Source organism: Homarus americanus, unplaced genomic scaffold (genome assembly GCF_018991925.1).
Source record: "Homarus americanus isolate GMGI-L3 unplaced genomic scaffold, GMGI_Hamer_2.0 scaffold46583, whole genome shotgun sequence".
NCBI lineage: Eukaryota > Metazoa > Arthropoda > Malacostraca > Decapoda > Nephropidae > Homarus > Homarus americanus.
In genome coordinates, this window is record NW_024731675.1 from 16,560 (window position 1) to 37,216 (window position 20,657).

The 20,657-nt window shown below is 43.7% G+C and overlaps 1 protein-coding gene across 1 annotated transcript; it reads right to left on the reverse strand.

Annotated features, from left to right (window-relative positions):
• Window positions 1-8,146: 8,146 nt before the first annotated feature.
• LOC121867670 lies at window positions 8,147-15,040 on the reverse strand. The gene is made up of 2 exons (XM_042367688.1): window positions 14,938-15,040; window positions 8,147-8,773 (listed from the first exon to the last, which is right to left on the reverse strand). The coding sequence occupies exon 2, from the start codon at window positions 8,751-8,753 to the stop codon at window positions 8,322-8,324; it is 432 nt and encodes a 143-aa protein (XP_042223622.1). The 5' UTR covers window positions 8,754-8,773; window positions 14,938-15,040; the 3' UTR covers window positions 8,147-8,321.
• Between the last annotated feature and the right edge of the window lie 5,617 nt (window positions 15,041-20,657).

Consider the following 20,657-nt stretch of genomic DNA (forward strand, 5'->3'; position numbering starts at 1 on the left):
TTGGGACTTTTGATTGTGATTTTAAATGTCCTCAGTTTGTTGATTTGGGAGAAAACACGTTCAGTAGATGAATTTGTTCCAGGAAGACACAGAATGAACTGAACTAATTTTAGCATGTCTGGTGGGTAATATCTCTGTCCTTAAAGAGAGTGAACATTTCTACCCAGCGCTGGTCTGTAGGTAACTTAGCTACATGCCACTCTGACACTTTATTCTCAGAGACATAACTCGTAATACGGCAAAACTCGTTAAATAACTCAGTATAAAATTTTGACTCATAGAATTTCTTTTTTTGCGGCAAAATCCATTGTTTTCTCAACGTCTTGCCACTTTGGTATTTGCTTTACTGAGGCCCACTGTATATGTGTAAAGTCTTGCAAGTGGTCCTGACCACTGGCCTAAACACTGAGCACATGTGTCATAAAAATCTGCAACTGTTTTCTTCAATGTAGAGGAGTCAATTAATCCATCTTCTTCAAGTTTGTTTGCTAGAACTTCACTGAATGTGGCAAAAATACATGGTCTTTTTTGGCTTGCAAAGTTTGCTTCAGATCATTGATTGTGACCATAACTTCTACTGCTGTTGTATCTTCCCCTTCAATCTTTGAGACGACTTGATGGAAGGTGGCTGACTGACTAAACACAAAGTTGAGCCAGACTTCTGCACAAACGTTCTCAAAAAACTAAAACATTTAGTACAACAAGACACTTGCTTTGACTAAGAAAATACGACTTTAGGCCAGGAAATATTCCAAGAATTCTCTCAACAGCAGACATAAGTGCTAACCGTCTTGTTTAACTGTACCCCAGTAGCTGATTATATTCAATTTCCACAATACCACAGTGTACTGTTCACATCATTGTCATCCTTAATATCTCTTTAATTCATATTATCATACAAAAAATTCAAATCCACCGCACTTATAGTCACAGAAAACGGGAAACTTATTGGTATAACTCACCTACTAGTACTTTACTTTTATCCTCTTCACCACTAATCGGCTCGTTAGCCACTTGGGTGATCGGTCATGTCTCTGTTACACACTGTTGACAAGTACTGGGCATGTACTGGCTCCTGAATGCACCTGAACCTGCTCCAGTGTTGGTCAAGTCTGGTCTTGAAACAGCTCACACTCGGTGCCATCACAACACTCTCTGGCAGGTTGTTCCAACAGTTCATAACTCTCACTCCGAAAAAGTTTGCCCTCACAGTTTTCTGGACTTGCAGCTTCTTCAACCTTGAGCTGTGACCCCTTGTGGGGCGAGCGTCCGCCAGCTCCAGGTCAGGACACTCAACTGAGTAGTGCCCCCTGAGATGCTTATACAGCTCAACTAGGTCCCCCCTTGCCCGTCTGTAGTATAAGCTAGGCAAGTTCAGGCGCTCCAATCTCTCAGGGTAGTTGAGGTGCCGAAATGCAGGCACCAGTCTGGTGGCCCTCCTTTGAACATTTTCCACCAACTGATAGTCCCTAGCATACCTCGGGGACTAGACGGGGTGACAGTACTCCAGATGGGGAAGCACTTCGCTCCTGAAGATCGCTACGAGGGACCCATATTCTGGAAAGGGGTGGTATTATCGACAATATTTACCTAGATTTTGCCAAGGCTTTCAACAGTGTACCCCATGAAAGGCTGAAAATCAAACTGGAAGGGTACGGAATTCGGGGAAATACCCTAGCGTGGATAGAACTTTTTACACGACTGCAAGCAGTGTGTGGTGATTAATGGCAGGAAATCATCATCCGTACCTGTCACGCGGGGTACCATAGGGCAGTGTATTGGGCCCGCTGTTGTTTGTTTCTTTCATAAATGACATGACTGACGTTGTACACTCCTCCATACAAATGTTTGCCAATGACGCCAAGTTATTTAGGGAAATGAAGAACCCAGCGGACTGTGAAGAGCTGCAGAAGGACCTCTGTGGGCTCCAAGAATGGTCGAAGAAATGGCTGCTGAGATTCAATGTCACGAAGTGTAAGAGGATGCACCTGGGGCGTACCAACGGTAAGGAGGCGTATCATATGTCCCAACGGGATGAAGAAACTGCACTAATTGAGACTGAATGTGAGAAGGACCTAGGTGTGTATGTTGACAATGAGCTGAAGTTCTCGAGCCATTGTGAGAAGAAGGTAAATCAGGCAAATAAATTATTGGGTCTTATAAGAAGGTCGTTCAGATATCTAGACAATCCGTCCCTCGTAACGATCTTCAAGAGTGAAGTGCTTCCCCATCTGGAGTACTGTCACCCCGTCTGGTCCCCGAGATATGCTAGGGACTGTCAGTTGGTTGAAAATGTTCAAAGGAGGGCCACCAGACTGGTGCCTGAACTACGGCACCTCAACTACCCTGAGAGATTGGAGCGCCTGAACTTGCCTAACTTATACTACAGACGGGCAAGGGGTGACCTAACTAAGGTGTATAAGCATCTCAAGGGGCACTACTCAGTTGAGTGTCCTGACCTGGAGCTGGCGGACGCTCGCCCCACAAGGGGTCACAGCTCAAGATTGGAGAAGCCGCAAGTCCAGAAAACTGTGAGGGCAAACTTTTTCGGAGTGAGAGTTGTGAACTGTTGGAACAATCTACCAGAGAGTGTTGTGACGGCACCGAGTGTGAGCTGTTTCAAGACCAGACTTGACCAACACTGAAGCAGGTTCAGGTACATTTCCAGTATTTGCCAACAGTGCCTGACAGAGACGTGACCGATCGCCCGGGCGGCTAGCGAGCCGATCTTTTGGTGAAGAGGATAATTGAAAAGGAAAAGTAATCAGAGACGTGACCGATCGCCAAAGCAGCTAACGAGCCGATCAGTGGCGAAGAGGATAAAAGAAAAAGAGATATCTGAACGACCTTCTTATAAGACCCAATAATTTATTTACCTGGTTTGCCGTCTTCTCGCAATGGCCCGAGAACTTCAGCTCATTGTCAACATACACACACCCGACTTCTCACCAAAACAGGTGATCGCCCAAAGCGTAGACCTAGCAACCACCTCTGTTCCACTGTGAGGAACCCACCGGGTGTGGTGTGTTCTGCTTATGGCCATCATGCAACGTCCACTGTGAATCTGTGGATACCCTACATATCACCACCCAGGATAGGAGAACATGATTGTGTGTGTTTCGCAGTCGCCACGTGGAGCGACCTAAGAATACCAGGCGTGGAGTGTACCTGAGATGTGGTGCTATAATATAACATGTGGTTAGGTACAGTTTTCCTCCTGTATTCATAAATTTTCTTCTATTGTTGGTAAACATTTTCAGTGTTTGTACATTACATATAGAGAATTATAATGCAATATATGATGTACAAAAACCACTGTGACATTGCAATGGACTTTTTATATCGGCAAAGGCCTTTATAAACGTCAACAAACAGAATTTTATTTATGTGAACAAAAACTATTAAATGTATTACGTAACATATGACAACTATACCAGAAAACTACAGCTACTGTACTATATGATCCTGGTTGACTCACCTAAGTAAAAGATAACTTGTGTTAGTTGTGATCAAGATAACACAAAACTTAATAACACTCCTGCCAAGGTGTTAGAAATGTGAGTTTTGTATTAATTCATCTTTATTTAGCAGGACAATCTTAAGGAAGGTGTCTGAGGTGTTAACTGGGGAACGCTTGATCCATTACTATCAGTTCCTCACCAAGTAATTACAGTAGTGCGAGGAGATGGGACCACACACAACACTGAACAAGGAACTCTCACGCCGTCCCCATGTAGATTATGTTGGCTTCACGCTTCTACACCAGTAGAAGTTTTCAAGGTGTGGCTGGAGATACAGTAGCCTAGGATTGACCCAAGCCAGTATGTCATTATTGTTGGATGAATAATAATAATGATGATTGTGTAATACAGTAATAATAATAATAATTTAACCATAATGATACATCTCTTGTCTGATTTGTCTGGTTTATTTAAGGGAAATAATCACTACCAGATGTTTTTGGTCTTGACTGTGTTGGCATTATCCACTAGTTTCCTCTTCCTCTTTGATTTTGGCACAGAGGCAACATAATTGACCATATCATATCTCGCGGCCAAGAGGTAACCACCATATGACGTGACAACTTTCTTCCTCAGCTTGTGGTCATGGCAGGCAGGTAACAGCTACCTTAGTCTCATATTGCTTGTTATTATCCTGCAGGTCATAATTCGTTGCCACTTGAGTATCTCGCTCCTGGGATCAACATTACCAGGGCCAAGACTATATGAACCATGACTGTGTTTGAGGCAGGTACAGGGGGTCCCTCAGTTACGAACCTCCGGCTTACGAACACCCGCCTATAAGAACACGGTCCCATGAGGTCAATTATTTTAAGAATCCGACATGGGTACAACTGGTTTGTACCTAATGTAGTTGTGAGGTGTTGCAGTGGGTGGGAATAATGGATCACCCAGCCGTGCACCTTGAGGGACCTTATCCTCCTCAGTAAATTGTTTGATCAAGTGTAAACTGTTGTTTTTTTGCTTATTAACTCTATTTTTGTGCCCTCATCATGGCTCCAAAAAGGAAAACCATTAAAATGTAGTGAAGGTTGATGTAACTAAACGTTCTGAAAAACACAAAGCGTCCTCAGTCATTGGTAAAGCGTTGGGCTTCAGCCGGTCAACGATCGGAACAATTTTGAAAAACAAAGAGAAAATTCTTGAATATGTTAAAGGATCTACACCAATGCACTCAACTGTGATAACTAAACAAAGAAGTGGATTGTTAATTAAAATGGAAAGATTGTTATTGATATAGGTGGAAGATCAACCAGCCCAAGGTTTTAATGTAAGTGTTAAATTCCAATTTTTACTTTCCATTATAGGGGGGTCCCCAACTTATGAACACCTGCCGATACGAACGAGGTTAAACTTGAAATTCACAGTATTTTATTTACCTGATGACTTATATTTTACTTTCATTTTCTGTATTTTGTCATTCTATTTCTTCTTTTCTCTTAAATTAAGTGATTCAAGATGTATAAAAGGACTTAGGCTAAGACTATGATATAGTGCACATCGGCTTTGTGTTCTGACTAAGAACGTCCTTAGGAATGGAACTCTTTTGTAACCAGGGACCCCCTGTAGTGTACCGTCTTGTTAAATCAACATTCTCTGACCTCAAGTGTAAAGTTTATGGGATTAAGAAGCAAGTTTTTGTTGTGTTCTGCCAATTCATTTTCTAAAGTCTATATATTTAGCGGAAATATTTAATCAATTATATTTTAACAGTGGAAGTGGGTGCCTCAGGTCTGGTGTACTGTAGAGTAAGCCATCAGTACAACCCTGTAGCCCTCAAGAGAAAAGGTCAGTGTGGGCACCATGGTGCCTGCAAAGCCATACTGTATTATGGATCCCACAAGGATTCACCAGGAAGCTTGGGAAATAATGTCAAATTTAAGATTATTAGCAGACCTATGCCAAGGTTATTAAAAACTATCAAGCAAAATTATTATATCATTATTGTTATTATTATTACATTATTATTGAGAGAGAGAGAGAGACCCAAGAGACAAAGAGAGAGAGATAGAGACCTGAGAAAGAATGAGAGAACAAGAGAGAGAGAGAGAGAGACCATATGAACTGACGTGTCCTAAAACCCTGTTCATTAAGAGTTTGTCCAGGATGTGTGTGCATGTGTTTTACTTGGTACCGGGCAACTGTCCCTGAGGCAATGTTCATTAGCCGGTCTCTCACTGTGATATGTTGAACCTTGTGAGCAGCGCATATCAATGTCTACAACTTACTGTACATCCCCAAACTATGGCAGTGTGTCTAAAGTTCTTAACGGTGAACAAAGTCGACATAAAAGAAACAGTCACAATCGTACATTTCCTGATGAACGGAAGGAAACATTTCTTACAAGTTTAAGAGATAAGTGAGGGCGTGTGTGTGTGTCTGATTTATCACGCTACTGTTATGCAGGAAAAGAAGTAATGTAGGACGTCATTTTTGATACAATTCACCGCTAATTTTCCTGACGACAGTGCTCTAAAAAGCGAGAAAGTGAAACAGTTAAAATATAAGTTGATAGACCAACAAAATACCTTCCAGACACTGATCTATTAGGCTGAAACATCAACAGTGGTATCATTTAGTGTTACACATATCTTGCCAAAAAAAATATTAAAAATTAAAAATAAACTAAAACTGTATCTAAAATAAAATACGTACAACTATCAGGAAACGCCTCTACTCGAAGGATGGAAATGGCGTCGGGGAACGTATCCAATCAAGTGAAAGTCGGTTTAGAAAATTGCAAATACATCAGTTTACAATTTGCCGACTGACGTGTACACAGCTAACCGAGGGAGTTCGTGTGTATGGTGTTCGGTGATAGGCGTAAAAGGAAGACGTCTTGGCGTGACGACGTAATCTCGCTGGTTATATCGAGAGTCTGATAGATGCGAGGCTTCCATCTAACGAATTACAGTACATGGAGAGAGTAACCAGCTATATAGAGGTAAGACTATACTTCATAATTAGTGGTTTGAAAGACGACGTACAGGTAAACACGGACAAACATGGCGACCGACAACACACAAAGGCTATCTTGCCATGAAATTGTTTTAAAAAGGTCAAATGAACCAAACAATTCCAACACGACCAACCTAAACGAACTCGACTGACATATATACAGTGGACTAAAATGGTTAGGTTAGGTTAGGTTAGGTTAGGTTAGGTTAGGTTAGGTTAGGTTAGGTTAGGTTAGGTTAGGGGTGATCTGTTTCATGACAACTTCAAATCAAGGAAATGTGTGCATTTGATTGTTAATTTGTGTTCAAATATCTACTGCCGAGATTTTTTGTGTGCCAGGAACGCTCTGAACTGGCCGAGACGACAGCTAAATCCACCACCGTGATAGGCAGCCAGTTCAATACAAGATTACCGAAGCTGTAAACCAAACGACCAAATCTTGTCATAAATGTGAACAAACACACAAACATTCCCGCTTTATGACTTACACGTTACAAGGATAAAAAAAACATCGACCATAAACTTCAAAAAATGAATGTATTAAATCTTTTTTCCTCAGTATAAATACATTTTCATTATACAGTCAAATTCTTTCATCGCTGTAACAAGAGACGTAGGTACACATACACACAGGTCAATGTTTCCCTTCATGCTGAGATTCTCTTTACAAGTTGGAAGTTCAGATGGAATAAATAAAACCATATTAATTACACTCGACAGATAACAGGACATCCTTCTTCCGCATCAACAAGAGCGGCCAGTGAGAACAAACAGTGACGGTCAACACGCGAGGAGGAAGACCACCCAGCATGTAAGGTCGGCCCCGGCGCGAACGACACCCCAAGTGGAAGAGGTGGCAGGTGTCCCCACACTTCACATCACCGAGGGACAAAAAATAATCACAAGAAAATAATTAACAAAATGTATTAAGTTTTGTGTGAGGACGGTCATCTACCCCCTCCCCTCCCCCCCTTATGCATTACAGTGATCCCTCGGTTAACGAAATTTCGGTTGACGAATTACCTTCCATAAGATTCTTCACTTCGGTTAACGAGCAATCCCTTGATTAACGAATTCCTTACGAGCGTCCCTCAACATGTTTTCGCTTCCTCACCAGCTGTAGTATTAGTCCGCCAATACAGTAATCGGTTCTAGGGCTTAAATTCCTTACCATTTTAGTAAATATCAAGAAGGTTGTACTATTCAATCATTTTAAAAGTTTTATATTAAATTTTTTAGTCATTTTAACAATTATTGAACATAATTGAAGTACAGGAAACTAGTTTTATGCGCGTCAAACAGCCACTCAACACACCAAGCTTGGCGTCAGTTTGTTTACAGGTTCAGAGGAAGGAACATCTTGTTTGAGACTCTTCAACATAACGCTTTTTTTCTGTTTCCAGTAAAATTATTGGTCATTTTGAAATATATTTTACATATTGATAACATATAGCGCAGTGCAGTGTTGATTTAAAGAAAAATAATCTTGAATTACACCAAGTGAACTAAAATCTTATGGGTGAAATGGCAGCATGGGGTGACTTCTCTTCCACCCCAATGCCTTCTCTTCTCCCTTCTCCTCCACCCCCATCATCATCATCATCATCAACCAGGAGCCTTCTACATGCACACCTCAAAGTAAGCATACTTTACTGCATTTATTTTTCGTTTGTATGTAATTTTCGGTGAGCTGGAACCAATTACCCAAAAACCCATTGAAACAATGGTTTCGGTTAATGAATTTTTCGGTTAACGAGCAACCTTCTGGAACGAATTGTGCTCGTTAACCGAGGGACCACTGTATTACATTACAAGTTTTGAAGAAGGTTGTTACTCACTTCACTATAAACTTCCTAGTGGGACTTTACCAATCCTTTTCAACTTTTCAATATGTAACTCATGCAGTACCTTATTAAAACTAAAATATTGGTCATTGTCCGAAGGGTTGAGGCTCGGGTACACTACGTTGAGAGACTCGGGCAGTTCTCTCCGGGCTATCAGCTCGTTTCTCATCCTCTCCAGGTCGTTTAAACTCCCCGCACCGCCGTGGCCCGACGTGCCGTTGACGAGTCCGTTGGTCATGGGCACGATCGGCATGCCCGCCAACCTCTCTTGAATGGTATTGCCGTTGTTTTCGCCCAGAAGAGACGGGGCGTGAGAGGTGCCCGGGGAGGCCGAGCCGTTGAGCATGGCAGAGGAGCCGTCCAGGTGGAGGTTGTTGATGCGTTTGGAGAGAGGTTCCTCCTCCGGGATCTGTTCTCTACCTCGCTTCATCGCGCCTCGCTCATACTACTCTGAGGAATAAAACATTACACTATAAACCAGGAGTCGTGTCTCACTTATTATCTGAAACATAAACCACTGATGTCTCACTCTTTATTACTGTACTCTGAGACATAAACCACTGATGTCTCACTCTTTATTATTCCACTGTAATCTGAAACATAAACCACTGATGTCTCACTCTTTATTACTGTACTCTGAGACATAAACCACTGATGTCTCACTCTTTATTACTGTACTCCGAGACATAAACCAAAGATAAACCAATAAACAGAAAACACTCAATTATTATAGTCGACCACGTAGAAGCAACTGTACACTCACCTTGCTTCATCTGATGGTCGTTACTTAAACCACAAATATAAATTATTTGGGATATATCCAGCCATACAAACTCTAGTTCATTACATATTGTGCTCTAAGTCTGGTATCGTTTGTTTCTGTTTGGTTTATATTTGATTCAGAACAAAAAATAATAAAGAATTCATTTAAAAAGGAATTTTATCTTTGACTTTGACCTTTTATAATAAATATTTCAACTTTTCCAACGTCATCTCTCAAGTGTTAAAAGCCTTTGAATCATTTACATTTTGATAGTTCATATATCTAACAATATTTTAGATAATAACAGATCTGCTTACCAACTGTGTACATATTTAGTTTGAGTAAATGGACAGCTACACGAACATTTTCTATGAACCAATCAGCTCTTTTTATAGATGAGGGGCGTGGCTTACAGGCCAGGTTAGTATGGAAAGGGCACATAAGTCTAACTAAGTTATCAAATGTCGAGAAATATATTGGAATACAATAAAACCTCCATATAAAGGACATCTTTCTCATCATAATCGTTATATGGGGATTTCACATCTAACAAACCCTCGATATAATGGACTTTTATCTCAATATAGTTCATTATATGGAGGTTTCACATCTAACAAACCCTCGATATAATGGACTTTCTTCTCAATATACTGTAGTTCATTATATGGAGGTTTCACATCTAACAAACCCTCGATATAATAGATTTTCCTCTCCATACTGTTCATTAAATAGAAGTTTTACTGTAATTCAGGTTATGGTCAGGAACTACAAATATTACCCACTGATATTTTTAGGGCTCAAGGTGTTCTTGCATCATCAGTAACGTGTCCACAGTGTTAATCAGTGTGTCAGTATCGTGCAGACCACTATACATGGTACTGTAATCAGGGACATATCCAGGGAGGAAACAGAGGCCCACGCTGCTCATCTGAAGTGTCTTTGATCTGCTGCCATCTTCCTCCCTAATCTTAATACGGTCAAACACAAGCGGCTTGATTATAAGACATAACTTGTGTGTGGAATTTTGGGTCATGTCAGGTCTTAGGCTCAGTTTATGACCTGACATGACCCTGCTCTGCTGAGAGGTCCTTCAGTGCCTTGAAGACCAGCAATGGAGACTGGACGACTGTCTACCCTCAGCCTCCTCCACAGAGACATTTCAGTGACATCATTGACATCTTTGTACGGCAAAATCAGAGGAAAATAGAACTTGTTGATATTATTGCAGATGATCATGAATAACTGCAATGAAGTGATTCCTTAAACAATACAAAATAAAATGTCAATAAACTCAAAATGTGGTGGTGAAAGGTACTCTTGATGTGTAATAAAAATAAAACATGATTTATAATGTTGAACTTGCATTGTACTTTTTAGTTTTCATTATGACATTGAGTGTTTACCCTCACTCTACATTACCCCATTGATTATCTATTCAAATAACCTAATAGCCGCAATGGCCTCAAAAAGTCGCTGCACTCGGCCATGTATATATTTCCATTCAGACAACCTGGTCAACCCCCCCATACAAGACTCCTGGGTACGCCCTTGGTAATGGTCAACCCCCCCATACAAGACTCCTGGGTATGCCCTTGGTAATGGTCAACCCCCATACAAGACTCCTGGGTACACCTTGGTAATGGTCAACCCCATACAAGACTCCTGGGCACGCCTTGGTAATGGTCAACCCCCCATACAAGACTCCTGGGTACACCTGTAATGGTCAACCCCCATACAAGACTGGCACACTTGGTAATGGTCAACCCCCCATACAAGACTCCTGGGTATGCCCTTGGTAATGGTCAACCAATACAAGACCGGTACACCCTGGTAATGGTCAACCCCCCATACAAGACTCCTGGCTACACCCTTGGTAATGGTCAACCCCCCATACAAGACTCCTACACGCCTGGTAATGGTCAACCCCCCATACAAGACTCCTGGGTACACTTGGTAATGGTCAACCCTACAAGACTCCTGGGTACACCCTTGGTAATGGTCAAGCCCCCATACAAGACTCCTGGCTACACCCTTGTAATGGTCAAGCCCCCATACAAGACTCCTGGTATGCCCTTGTAATGGTCAACCCCCATACAAGACTCCTGGCTACACCCTTGGTAATGGTCAACCCCATACAAGACTCCTGGGTATGCCCTTGGTAATGGTCAACCACCCATACAAGACCTCTGTACACTTCAATGGTCAACCCCCCATACAAGACTCCTGGCTACACCCTTGGTAATGGTCAACCCCCCATACAAGACTCCTGGCACGCCCTGGTAATGGTCAACCCCCATGACTCCTGGGTACACCCTTGGTAATGGTCAACCCCCCATACAAGACTCCTGGGTACACCCTTGGTAATGGTCAACCCCCCATACAAGACTCCTGGCTACACCCTTGGTAATGGTCAAGCCCCATACAAGACTCCTGGGTACACCCTAATGGTCAACCCCATACAAGACTGGCTACACCCTTGGTAATGGTCAAGCCCCCATACAAGACTCCTGGGTACGCCCTGTAATGGTCAACCCCCATACAAGACTCCTGGCACACCCTTGGTAATGGTCAACCCCCATACAAGACTCCTACACCCTTGGTAATGGTCAACCCCCCATACAAGACTCCTACTTGGTAATAGTCAACCCCATACAAGACTCTGGCACCCTTGGTAATGGTCAACCCCCATACAAGACTCCTGGGTACACCCTTGGTAATGGTCAACCCCATACAAGACTCTACACCCTTGGTAATGGTCAACCCCCCATACAAGACTCCTGGGTACACCCTGTAATGGTCAACCCCCATACAAGACTACACCCTTGGTAATGGTCAACCCCCATAAGACTTGGGTACAGCCCTTGTAATGTTAACCACCCCATACAAGACTTGGTACACCCTGGTAATGGTCAACCCCATAAGACTCCTGCCACACCCCTTTGCAATGGTCAACCCCCCATACAAGACTCCTGGCACGCCTTGGTAATGGTCAACCCCCCATACAAGACTCGGGTACACCCTTTGTAATGGTCAACTCCCATACAAGACTCCTGGTACACCCTTGTAATGGCCAACCCCCCCATATACATCCTGGGTACACCGAATGGTCAACCCCCCATAAGACTCCTGGTACGCCTTGGTAATGGTCAACCCCCATACAAGACTGGCACGCCCTTGGTAATGGTCAACCCCATACAAGACTGGGCACACCCTTGGTAATGGTCAACCCCCATACAAGACTCCTGGGTACACCTTGGTAATGGTCAACCCCCCATACAAGACTCCTGGGCACGCCCTTGGTAATGGTCAACCCCCCCCATACAAGACTTCTGGGTACGCCCTGGTAATGGTCAACCCCCATACAAGACTCCTGGGTACACCCTGTATGGTCACCCCCCCCAACAAGACTCCTGGGTACACCCGGTAGTCAACTCCCCCATACAAGACTCCCCTTTAATGGTCTCAACCCCCCATACAGACTCCTGGGTACACCCTTGGTAATGGTCAACCCCCACAAGACTCCTGGGCGCCCTTGGTAAGTCTCCACCACCAAGACTCCTGGGCACTTGGTAATTAGCCCCCCACCAAGACTCCTGGTACCCCATGGTCAACCCCCACCAAGACTCCTGGGTACACACCCTTGGTCCCCCATACAAGACTCCTGGGCACCCTTGGTGGTCACCCCCCATACAAGACTCTGGCTACACCCTGATGGCACCCCATCAGACTCCTGGGTGCCTTGGTAATGGTCAACCCCCCATATCTAAGACTCCACCCTTGGTAATGGTCAACCCCCCTTCAAGACTCCACATTTTACTGATAGGTCAACCCCCATAAGACTCTGGGCACGCCCTTGGTAATGGTCCACCCCCATACAAGACTCCTGGGCACGCCCGGCAATGGTCACCCCCCATACAGAAATCCCCTGTACACCCTTGGTAATGGTCAACCCCCCATACAAGACTCCTGGGCACGCCCTTGGTAATGGTCAACCCCCATACAAGACTCCTGGGCACGCCCTTGGTAAGTCCTTCCCCCACAAGACTCTGGTCACCCTTGGTAATGGTCAACCCCCATACAAGACTCCTGGGTACACCTTGGTAATGGTCAACCCCCATACAAGACTCTGGGTACACCCTTGGTAATAGTCAACCCCCATACAAGACTCCTGGGTACACCCTTGGTAATGGTCAACCCCCATACAAGACTCCTGGGCACGCCCTTGGTGGTCAACCCCCATACAAGACTCTGAATTTCCCTTGGTAATGGTCACCCCATACAGACTCTGTCTCCTTGGTAATGGTCAACCCCCCATACAAGACTCCTGGGCACTTTGGTAATGGTCCACCCCCCATACAAGACTCCTGGCTACACCACTCGTAATGGTCAACCCCCATACAAGACTCCTGGGTACACCTTTGTAATGGTCACCCCCCACACAAGACTCCTGGGACACCCTTGGTAATGGTCAACCCCCATACAAGACTCCTGGCTACACCCTTGGTAATGGTCAACCCCCCCATACAAGACTCCTGGGCACACCCTTGTTATGGTCAACCCCCCATACAAGACTCCTGGCTACACCCTTTGTCAGTCCACCCCCCATACAAGACTCCTGGGTGCACCCATGCAGTGATGACCAACCCCCCATACAAGACTCCTGGGCACGCCCTTGGTAATGGTCACCCCCATACAAGACTCTGGCTACACCTTGATGGTCAACCCCCCTACAAGACTCCTGGGCACCCCTTGGTAATGGTCACCACCCCCATACAAGACTCCTGGGTACACCCTTGGTAATGGTCCAACCCCCATACAAGACTCCTGGCTACACCCTTGGTAATGGTCAACCCCCCATAAGACTCTGGGCACGCCCTTGGTAATGAACCCCCTACAAGACTCCTGGCTCACACCTTGTTATTCAACCCCCCCACAGCTCCTCCTTGGTAATGGTCAACCCCCCATACAGACTCCTGGCTACACCTTGGTAATGGTCAACCCCCCCACAAAGACTCTGGCTACACCCTTGGTAATGGTCACCCCCCATACAAGACTCCTGGGCACGCCCTTGGTAATGGTCAACCCCCCATACAAGACTCCTGGGCACGCCCTTGGTAATGGTCAACCCCCCTACAAGACTCCTGGGTACACCCTTGGTAATGGTCAACCCCCCATACAAGACTCCTGGGCACGCCCTTGGTAATGGTCAACCCCCCATACAAGACTCCTGGGTACACCCTTGGTAATGGTCAACCCCCCATACAAGACTCCTGGGCACGCCCGCCCAGTGATGTCACCCCCCCATACAAGACTCCTGGGTACACCCTTGGTAATGGTCAACCCCCCATACAAGACTCCTGGGCACGCCCTTGTGAATGGTCCACCCCCCATACAAGACTCCTGGGTACCTTGATGGCAACCCCCCCCAAGACTCCTGGGCACCCTTGGTAATGGTCAACCCCCATACAAGACTCCTGGGCACACCCTTGGTAATGGTCAACCCCCATACAAGACTCCTGGGCACGCCCTTGGTAATGGTCAACCCCCATACAAGACTCCTGGGCACACCCTTAGTAGTCAACCTTTCCAAGGCCTCACTCTAGGTAGGCTTTATCTTCACTGAGCCTCATTTACCACACAAACGTTATAGAAGAAATAATGTTTATATTTGTTCTCTTAACAATATATGACTCAATATTCAGACATTTGTCCCACATTGACCAGAAGTGAACTGTAGTTACCGAGTCCTTGCCCCATCAGACCTAACTTATGTTAAGGTAATAAAATAGATCACTTTAATAACTGTGGCTATAATATATACAAGTTAAAGAGCCTTGTTCCCGCTACTAACCTGATGGAGGAGCCTTGTGTATCTGCCAGTCATGATGGAAGAGGTAAACCTTAAGCCGCCTCAACGACCCATGCCTCTACCTGCTCAACACCACGGGGACAATGTTTCAAACACTACCACGAACATTAACACCCAACCCGTTTATTTTTCTGGTTATATATCCTAATTTATCTTTTTGTTATATTATTATTAATCTTAAATACTTTTAAGTTATTCAGCTTAAAACAATAATACTGGTTAGTTTTAATTATGTCCGGGGTATTATATTGACATTAAACATCACGCCTGACGCTGATCAAGATGGAGTTGACACCAAGGAGAGTTTGTATAAATGTTTATTGTATGACTTACTCTATTGTGCATGTTTTTCATTTATTTAGTTTAAAATTTCCATTCATTATCTTATATTAATATATATTCAAAATTATTTACATCAATTATTTCCCTTAACCACGATTTTAATTTTAAGTAAGTGAGCGTTTATGTAAAACCTTCCATTATATAGTTTGAACATTTATATAAAATATACAGATTAAAAAACCCCAAACTCTAAAACAAATCATATGCTCATTTCCAGCCGATGAGGATCTTTTGTTCTTCCCAGGATCTGTACAATGTGTGTGGTGTATAACATTAAACAGATCCCCAAACTGTTGCTTATTAAACCAGAGGAACTTGTAGTGGATAAATGACAATGCCACAGTGCAGGACCTTGGCCACCTCTTTGTCGTGGGTGACTTTAATCATGGCGACATCGAATGGTTCAAGAATCCAGGCACTCTTTTCGTAGAAACTCAGAGACATTTGTTTTACTTTCATCCTCTTAACCACTGATCGGTTCGTTGGCTGCTTGGGCAAACACCCAAGCCACTGGACCTCATCATACTAACGAGGAGGCCAGGAGGGTATGGACATGGAGACCCAGTTGGCACCAGCCACCATGTAATACTTTTTACTTATATCCTCTTCACCACTGATCGGCTCGCTAGCCGCTTGGGCTGACAAGTACTGGGCATGTACTGGCTCCTGAATGTACCTGAACCTGCTCCAGTGTTGGTCAAGTCTGGTCTTGAAACAGCTCACACTCAGGGCCGTCACTAACCTCTCTGGCAGGTTGTTCCAACAGTTCTCAATTCTCACTCCAAAGTTTGCCCTCCACAGTTTTCTGGACTTGTGGCTTCTTCAACCTTGAGCTGTGACCCTTCAGGGGCGAGCGTCCGCCAGCTCAGGTAAGGACACTCGACTGAGTAGTGCCCCTTGAGATGCTTATACACCTCAACTAGGTCACCCTTGCCCGTCTGTAGTATAAATCAGGCAAGTTCAGGCGCTCCAATCTCTCATGGTAGTTGAGGTGCCGTAGTTCAGGCACCAGTCTGGTGGCCCTCCTTTGAACATTTTCAACCAACTGACAGTCCCTAGCATACCTCAGGGACCAGACAGGGTGACAGTACTCCAGATGGGGAAGCACTTCACTTCTGAAAGTCGATTCTGAGGGACGGACCGTCTAGATAAAACGACCTTCTTATAAGACCAATATAATTTATTTGCCTGATTTACCTTCTTCTCCACAATGGCCGAGAACTAGCTCATTGTCAACATACACACCTAGGTCCTTCTCCTCAGTCTCAACTAGTGCAGTTTCTTCATCCCATTGGAACATACTTCCTCTACCGCTGGTATGCCCCTGCATCCTTCTACACTTCACATTGAATCTCAGCAGCCATTTCTTCACCATTCTGGACCCACAGAGGTCCTTCTGCAGCTCTTCACAGTCCGCTGGTTCTGATTTCCCGAAATAATGGCGTCAATGGCAAATATTTGTATGGAGGAGTGTACAACGTCAGGCATGTCATTTATACAAACAAACAGCGGCCAAGTACTCCTGTGGTACCCAGACAGGTACGGATGATGATTTCGTGCCATTAATCACAACACACTGCTTGCACTGGGACACATTTGTTGCACTTTATTCCGACTTTTCACTAATAAACACACACACACACACACACTGAGATGCATTGTTATACTGCCCATTCTGGGGTCATTAATCCTAAGGGGATAACTTAAACATACTCTTAGTTTTAAGGTCGCTGCCACCAGACCCCCTGGACAGTACATAAGTGTAGCTTGTTTAGGTAGCTGGCAGAGCACGCCAGGCATCGAGTTGAGTTTCTCATTTACCAAATCGAGAGTGGGAGTAAGGGTGAAACATCATTCATGACTTAACTAATTTATTTCCCAATAAAAATATTGTGCATTCAGTTACAGTACAAAAACTAATTGACCTTCATCAAAATAACTACTATTAGATTCATTACTAGGGCCCGGATAGTTATGCATTTGCATATTTCATATGCAAATGCATATTTTGATTTCTATGATAAGTGCATATTACCTAGATAACTGCATATAAATGCATATTTTGGTAAAATATTCATCTGGCAGTATCTCTTGTTGCCACTGAATGAGCACACGTGGTACTGGGAGGAGGAGTGTGGTTAGGTGAAGGGAGAGGTGATTTAATCTGTCGCTTTCCACACCTGGTCATGACTCATTGGACTAGTGAGTTAGTCAGTCAGAGCAGTGCTGCTGTGTGCTACTCTCTTCTGCTGCTCGTGAAAATGCCAAAGTACAAAGAAACCAAAATGAAGTGCTGAGATCATGTAAAGGAATTGATGCATTTACTACTGATGGAAGTGCTATTTGTAAATATTGTGAAGCACCAGTGACAGCAGCAAGAAATTCAAGTCCAACAACACCTTAAAACAAGCAAGCACATCCGACCGGCTGTTAAGTCCAATAGTGTACAAAGACAACTACTTCTTGCATGTTCCAGTAAGTCAGGGCCTGATCGCTCCTAGTTCAACGCAGATTTGTGCAAGGCATTTGTTTCAGCGATATTCCATTGCATAAACTGAATAACAAGTGCCTAAGTCATTCCTGAACAGTATACTGATGCTATTATTGACGACGGTACAGCCACTCACTATGTCAGACCTCCTATGTATGAAACATGCACCAATCGTCTCGCAGGATGTAGAAAGGGTGTCTAGAATAAAAGCTATGCTGACAGACAACAGGCGGGTCTGAGAACTTACGCCACCATGTCATCATCAAATGCAACCACAATCTGTATGTCTGAAAATATGTCAGTCTATAATGTAAATGCATGTTCATATATATATTTTTGAAGACCACATATACTGTATATGTTAAATACATTACATATTGCTTAATAAACATTAACATTAGTTTATATTAACTATTTTGTTTCCTGATAACCTGCATTCTTGGCTTTATAAGTGACATTTTAGTGCATATAAATGCATATTTCCCCTGTTTTAGTGCATATTTGCATGCGTATTTCATGGTTTTTTAGTGCATAACTATCCGGGCCCTATTCATTACAATTCACACCAGTACACGACTTTCTCTAAATTAACTAATTAAAATCTGCATTCTTCATAACAAATCATTGACCCCCTTACCCAGGTCAATCTTTATACAATCAACCAAAAATACTTTGTAGCACCAACATTTACAGCACCATTCTTCCTTGTAGCACCAAGGTACACTTGATCGGTAGACTCAGCCACGCTTACTCTTGCTATTCCAGTCTGTATCATGGGGTCGCTATGGCGAACGACGAATCATTCCAAAAAGACAACCAATGTCTTCTGTCCTAGATGGTGATATGATATCGCCTAAATGGAGATTGCAGGGTGGCCAAGGCAGCTCCCCACAGTAACATGTGGGTGTTCACAGGAGGACATGGCTGGGCCGCATTTCTCTGACCTCGGCCTACTGTCAGACACCCTGCAAGGTGAGAAGAGACCCCGACTGATCATAATGCCTGAGGGGCTTTATCACCACACACTATTACAACTCTTTATTCACTTTATGACATTAGAAGGGTCTCACATATGTATATAAACTGCTAGATAGGCCTCTATAAATATACTGACCTGCAAGGGTGAGAAGAGACTCCGACTGATACTATGGCATGGCGTCTCGCCCTGAACTAGGCCTACAGTTTCCAAAGTTTACATTTCACTTTGACATTATTCTGGTTCTCACATATACACTTTCCTATCTGTTGTGACCTTATGCCTCATAATTATATCTTAATTCTAAATTACATACTAAAGTAAGAGTCTGGTTTGCTAGTTCTTGGGGAAATTCACTGTGTTCTAACAATAACCCAGAACCGTAGCTGCAGCCTAGGTGCCAACCTGAACAAAGGCCGAGCCTCGCGTTTTCTTGGCGTGGGTATATCCACCACTTTCTACTTTAGTATTTAGGATCCTCCCTCACACGCGTCAATCGTTGAAACATATCATAAGATTCTCTGATCACTGCAATGTTCGTGGTCATTCTCACAAGGTAACGAGGTCGTCACTATCAGTAAAACTTTCATTTATTTTATATCACAACATACAGACCCAAGACTTTAAAGTGTTTTGGTTTGTGTGTGTGTCGTCATGTTGGCTTGTTAGACGGAAACTGGTCTCCCCAACTCGCCTCTGTCCGCTATCATACCTGCAGACAAGGAACACAAAGTTATATAACACAAATGTGCACAGTAACCCTCGCTATAATGGAACCTGGTTATAATGGAACTCGAATGGAACCCGGTTATAATGGACACTGTAAACCACAATAAACAAAACACCATCACCCCACGAGCGACGCACCAATCACATTGCTATAGACCGCCCGCTAGATGGATCTAATACGGTGTAAGATTGTAAAAAGACTAAAATACTAATGGCGATTATGTACTGTACACAAGACATTACCGGTTTCTTGTCAGCGAGATATGTGCAGTAAGTGTCGAGGATAACTGTGATGTCACGGGTGTGGGAAGACACGATGCCAGAGAGAACGAGACGGACTAACTGCAGAGCTCACCCACCGCTGGTCAGCCACTAGTTGTAATAACTGCGGGATAAATGTGAACCAGGCCGAAGTTGTTTACTACAATAATGAAAAACAAATCAAGAGTGAGAAACGATACAGTATGTATGTTGTGTTGTCAGGAAACAATTGAGACCCTGTGTGATGAGGCAGAAAGTCAGATCATCAACCTGGACTTGGTCACACATTACTTGTTCCCTATAAGATTTTTATTAATTGCTAAATGTGGTAAACCACGATAATTGATGAGACCTTCATCCAACCCGCGAGAAAGTTGTCAACACTATTTTGGGTCCCAAGTGATGTAACCTCATCAATTCCTCCAAGCTACAATTCAGTGTCGAGACAAACTGATGAGATGGCAATGATATTAAGAGCAAACTGTGTAATGAATTACAGACCATCAAGTTTGTGTCGTCATTGTGTTGTGTACAGCATTTGGTTACCAAACAACTCGGTGATAGACCACATAAGACTCTACAAGTTGTCATCAATGCCGTTAATAACATCAAAGCTGAATGACAGTGTCTCGGCAGCTTTGCCACACTAATGAAGAAGAGTTTGAACGCTGCATAGTGAGTTAGGTGGCTCTCAAAAAGGTAGTTGTCTGAAGCTTTTCTATGAACTCTATGACACTGTTGCTTGGTTCAACTGACCAAAAATTATATAGTGAAGTAGAGACAAGGTGAACTGATGTGGCATATATAGAGGTTATTTGAAAATTAAACCTAACCTAACTCAACAGCTGCCGTGGGCGAACTTACCGTTACTGACACGGGGGGTAGCGGCGACCCACGGCCTTC

Excerpts from the sequence above, each read along its gene's own strand:
- LOC121867670 (XM_042367688.1), bottom strand. The coding sequence starts at position 8,753 with ATGAAGCGAGGTAGAGAACAGATCCCGGAGGAGGAACCTCTCTCCAAA.